The 4,977-nt window shown below is 36.5% G+C and overlaps 1 protein-coding gene across 1 annotated transcript; it reads left to right on the forward strand.

The window, feature by feature from the left end:
• The first annotated feature begins 590 nt into the window (after window positions 1-590).
• On the forward strand, window positions 591-1,550 carry LOC124234882 (olfactory receptor 13F1). The gene has a single exon (XM_046652405.1). The coding sequence runs from the start codon at window positions 591-593 to the stop codon at window positions 1,548-1,550; it is 960 nt and encodes a 319-aa protein (XP_046508361.1).
• The last annotated feature ends 3,427 nt before the right edge of the window (window positions 1,551-4,977 follow it).

Raw genomic sequence — 4,977 nt, forward strand, 5'->3', positions numbered from 1 at the left:
GTATCTAAATGTGCAAAGTTTCCAGTTAACTAATCTGTGCCTGAAGAAATCTATATCTTTTGGTACTCACTGAATCTTCCAAATTATTTTTGGACAGAGTGGCAGAAGAAACTGTGAACTTGGAAAGCAAAACAGTTCCTAAGTAAGAAGATTGTTACTAAACTAGGGGAAGAAAATCGTTCCAATGGTTCAGAGGTAAATGAGTGACTGTCATAGATTAGTCATAAATGTGGCTTTGGAAAATGAAAGAACACATAAGATTGTTTCTTTCCTCTATCTGTTATGCTGTTTATGAAATAAACCTTCCCTCCTCCCCAGCATTGCCGAAAAAGGTCTTGCAGCAAAAATAGCAGCTTGAAGATTTTTTACCCGTTGACTATGTGCTTGAAATTTTCACATTAATGACAAATTTCCTCAAGCATACATTATTAATATTATCACCAAGCTGGAGAAGCATTTAAGCACAGACCACAAGTTTATATGAAGAAAAAAGTAACAGAAAATATGCACAGAGGATATTTTATGTTTCATATATAATATGTGATGTTAATCCTTCTATGCATATATACAAATGAACATGACATAACAAAATGTTCCAGGCAAATTTGACATCTGTAACAATTTTTTTGTTCCTGGGATTTTCCCACTATCCCAAAGTGGACGTCACTGTATTTGTGCTGTGCTTGCTGATGTACTTGACCACCTTGCTGGGTAATATGATTCTGATCTCCATCACCATCCTGGATTCCCGCCTACACACACCCATGTACTTCTTCCTTAGCAACCTCTCCTTTCTGGACATCTGGTACACCTCTTCTGCTCTCGCTCCAATGCTGGCCAACTTTGTTTCAGGGAAAAACACCATCTCATTCTCAGGATGTGCCGCTCAGATGTACTTCTCTCTTGCCATGGGCTCCAGTGAGTGTGTGCTCCTGTCCATGATGGCATATGACCGGTATGTGGCCATCTGCAACCCCCTGAGATACCCCATCATCATGAACAAGAGGGTCTGTGCGCAGATTGCAGCTGTCTCCTGGGTGACAGGCTGCCTCACTGCCTTCGTGGAAACAGTGTCTGTGCTGCAGCTGCCTCTGTGTGGAAATAGCATCATCGATCATTTTGCTTGTGAAATTCTGGCTGTCTTGAAACTAGCTTGTGTGGACACCTCCAAGGTGAAGTTAATCATGCTGGTGATCACCATACTTCTTCTCCCTATGCCAATGCTCCTCATTTGTATCTCTTATGCGCTCATTCTCTCCAACATCCTGAGAATCAGCTCAGCAGATGGTCAAAGCAAAGCCTTTTCAACTTGTGCAGCCCACCTGACTGTGGTAGTTTTATTCTATGGGATGGCTCTTTGTGTATACTTGAAGCCCTCAGGTGTAGATTCAAAAGAAATAGATAAATTTATGACTTTGGTATATGCTGGATTAACCCCCATGTTGAATCCTATCATCTACAGTCTACGAAACAAAGACGTGAAAGCAGCTGTGAAAAAATTGCTGATTAGAAATCCTTTCGGTACTGCTTTAATTTCTGTCCTCAAATAATATTGGAGCAAGCATACTCATCTGGATAATCTCCAACACTATCCAGAAAGCTGAAAAATAGTTGGTTTAAATCAAACCCTGGAAAATACTCATTTTTCAACAGGAGTTCAACATTAAGCCTGATATCTTGATTTTCTTTGTAAATAAAACTTTTTTATTAATGAACCACTTAGGCAGAATGAATTCTATTTCCAGAAAAGTACTTGGCATTTATTCAATATTAACATCAAATTAAAATTAGACAATTGCTTGTTGCTTCATATTTCACTTGCTATATCACATAAGTGTTCAACTCTAGCATCACCATGATAATAACTGATATACCAAGAGTGTAAAATTTAAAACCTTGTAAATTTTGAAATAATTTATCCTTATATGATTCAAAATTATGTCTGAATTAATGGATAAATAAGTATTTTTACATGAATGTGGATATAATTCAAGGTATAAATATATTATAATTTATAAAACCAAGACACAATCAATTTTATAACTTTTCCTAATTTCTAAATGTTAAAATATGAAAAATACGGTTTTAGATTTGATAAACTATACAATAAATGATTTTGATTATTTGGGATATGTATATGGAGGATGAATAAATACCATTTCTGTGCAAAGATATCATGACAAGGATTTGAACAATTGTAATCCTGAATATGAAGCAAAGTAAAGGAACAGCATTCAGGAAGTCTTGAAGTATCTATGATTATAAGGTCAGAATACTCTCATATCGAACTTTGAACGTCTCAGTGAATTCATCAAAACACACACACCAGGTTGCTATTTTTGTTACAGCATAATGAATTGATCAACTATGACTGAGAAAAAGAGATTCTTACCCCATAGAGAATACACTGCAAAAGAAATGATTTATTAATGTATACACATATTGTGGGAAAAGATTCAAGGATATATTTAACATATGTGAGAAAAATTAAATTATAATTTCACAAATAATTGGATTTTGATGAGTCTTTCTTTGTCTTCTCCACCCTCACTGGAGCTGGGGAATAATGAAGCCAATGTGTACCCATTACTTCCTCTTTATGAGAGAGGTATTCTTGGATATATATGGATGATGGCTTTATTCCATGGAGAAGGTGATTGTTGCTGGCATATATATAATCTGTCTGATCCTTAAGTTTAGGGGAGATGAGACAATTGTCAATAACTATCACAGAAGGTCCCAGCCTGAACATGACAGAGCTTGCAAGGAATGATTCAGCTGAAGGCAAATGGATTGATAAAGGAACCATGTAGGCAGAAAGGATTCAGTGAGCAGGAAATGAGCTGGTGTTCTTAATTCAAATACCCTTAGTATGCATGAGAAAACTTTTTTCTTTCTTTATTAGATGCCCAGTTCCATCAATACAGAATCTCTCCAAAGATAGGGACTGGGAATTTGTATCATGAATAAAAGCAACACAGTTATTCTGATTTTCGTCTTTATTTAAACGTTTCACTACCAGACAACAACGACCACTTTGTGACGGTGTTATTTGAAGAAGAAAAGGTAATGTTAAACCTGTTACCCACCCCATCACGGCAGTAATTTACAACAAACACTGATTCCAGGTAATGACAAATATTGACCCTATACATATCCATCTTATTTGTTTATATGGGTGAAAAGAAAATCTGTAAATAAGATGTTGAAATTAAAGTTTCACACCTCATCAGCTCCAGTGGGTGTGATATTTTATTCAATGACTTTGTCTATCAATATTTTAAGGGATGTGCATGAGCTAGTTGCTGCCCGTGGAGCAGGCCAACCAGCCAACCAGAGGCAAAACTCAATAAAATGGGCTTACCCCACCTGCATGGATCACTATACACCTAGGGAGGGTCCTCAGATTTCAGATGTTTCTGTAAGAATCATCTTGTATAAACGACTAGATCCAGGATGGAGCTACCTTCTGCAAGATCCAAATGTGTTTTGTTTGTGGTCTCCCAAGGATTGAATTGTACATGTAATCCTGAATTGTACTTTGATTACTTCTTCATTATTCTACATTCTGTGAAGAGCAGCCTCCATTGTTACAACATTCTTTATCAAGAGAGGAAACAGTTCATTAGAATGCAGCTTACAAAACTGCATCATATTCCAGTCCTGCTTCTCTGAGGTAAATCTCGTTCACAATTTGTAATATTCATATTCAGTGTCCTTGGATGTTTCAGTCACACAGGAGATTAATTTCAATGGATGAGTTACTTCAACTCCTTGTGGAAAATTTACTATTTTGTCTCTCAGAGAGTTAAATATGCTTGGTCTATTTTTTAACAAAATTATCACTACATCTACATCTCCTATCAATAAAAGCCAATCACAGCAGAATGATCCTAGAAGCTTGAGTTGGAAAAGCTGAGTTTGAGAGCCTAAAATGGCATCTATAACTCTCTTCTTTAAGATGTAAATCTTCCTCATATGTCATAGTATTGTTACAAGTTTCAAAAAAATCATCTGCATATTGCGTCAACATCTGTCTGTGGAGGATGATTTTAGAGTTGGGAAGACTTTGGAAAACTATGGTAGTAATTCTGAGAAAAGACATTAGCCCAGGTCAGAGTGATAGTTGTGGAGATGGTGAGAAAAGTCAAATTCTGGGTACACTGATAAGGTAGAGCCAACAGGATTTCCTTAAGGATTAGATATGGGTGATAAAGGAAGAGAGGCACCAAAGATGACTTCAAGGTTTTGGGACTGCAAAGAGGGCAGGTTAGAGTTATAACTCACTGAAATAGGAAAGGCTGTATAGTTGAAATGAATCTGTGGGAGAATATCAGACATTCATTTTAGACATGTAAGGTTCAAATTGTCTATTAAATATGACAACTCTACAGAAGAATAGACAAGTCTTATGTTTATAGAAGAAGTCTGGGCTATGGATATAAATTCAGGAATCGTCAGCATATAAATGGTATTTAAAATCAGGAGACTGGATAAAATGATGAAGGTAGTGAGTATAGACAACAAAAGAAAAGAGGTTGAGCCCTGGGGCTTCATATCAGCAATACTCTGTACTGCAGATCTTTATCTGTCACCATGAAGGGGTGGCAGATGATAGTGTGGCCTTTCCATTCTGTATGCCTAATTACAGATCTGGGCACACAACTGTCCACATAGTTGCCATTCTGTATCTAATTATCATTGTAGTAGCTATGTATTTATTCACACACATTTAAAACACACATTGTAATCGTTCCTCTATTCAAGATTGTTTCTAATCACTGCCTGCTATCACTAATGCTGAAATGAGCACCTGCCTATGTTTTATTTTCTCTTCTTTTTGATCATATCTCAGAATAAATTCCCAGGAGCAGATTTACTTCATCAAAGGCAATGAACAATTTTATGGCTCTCAATAGAAAAGTTTTATAGTTCTTGATACATATCCCCAAAGTACTTTCAAAGGAGGTTACACCA

Source organism: Equus quagga, chromosome 1 (genome assembly GCF_021613505.1).
Source record: "Equus quagga isolate Etosha38 chromosome 1, UCLA_HA_Equagga_1.0, whole genome shotgun sequence".
Classification (NCBI taxonomy): Eukaryota; Metazoa; Chordata; class Mammalia; order Perissodactyla; family Equidae; genus Equus; species Equus quagga.

Excerpts from the sequence above, each read along its gene's own strand:
- LOC124234882 (XM_046652405.1), top strand. The coding sequence starts at position 591 with ATGTTCCAGGCAAATTTGACATCTGTAACAATTTTTTTGTTCCTGGGA.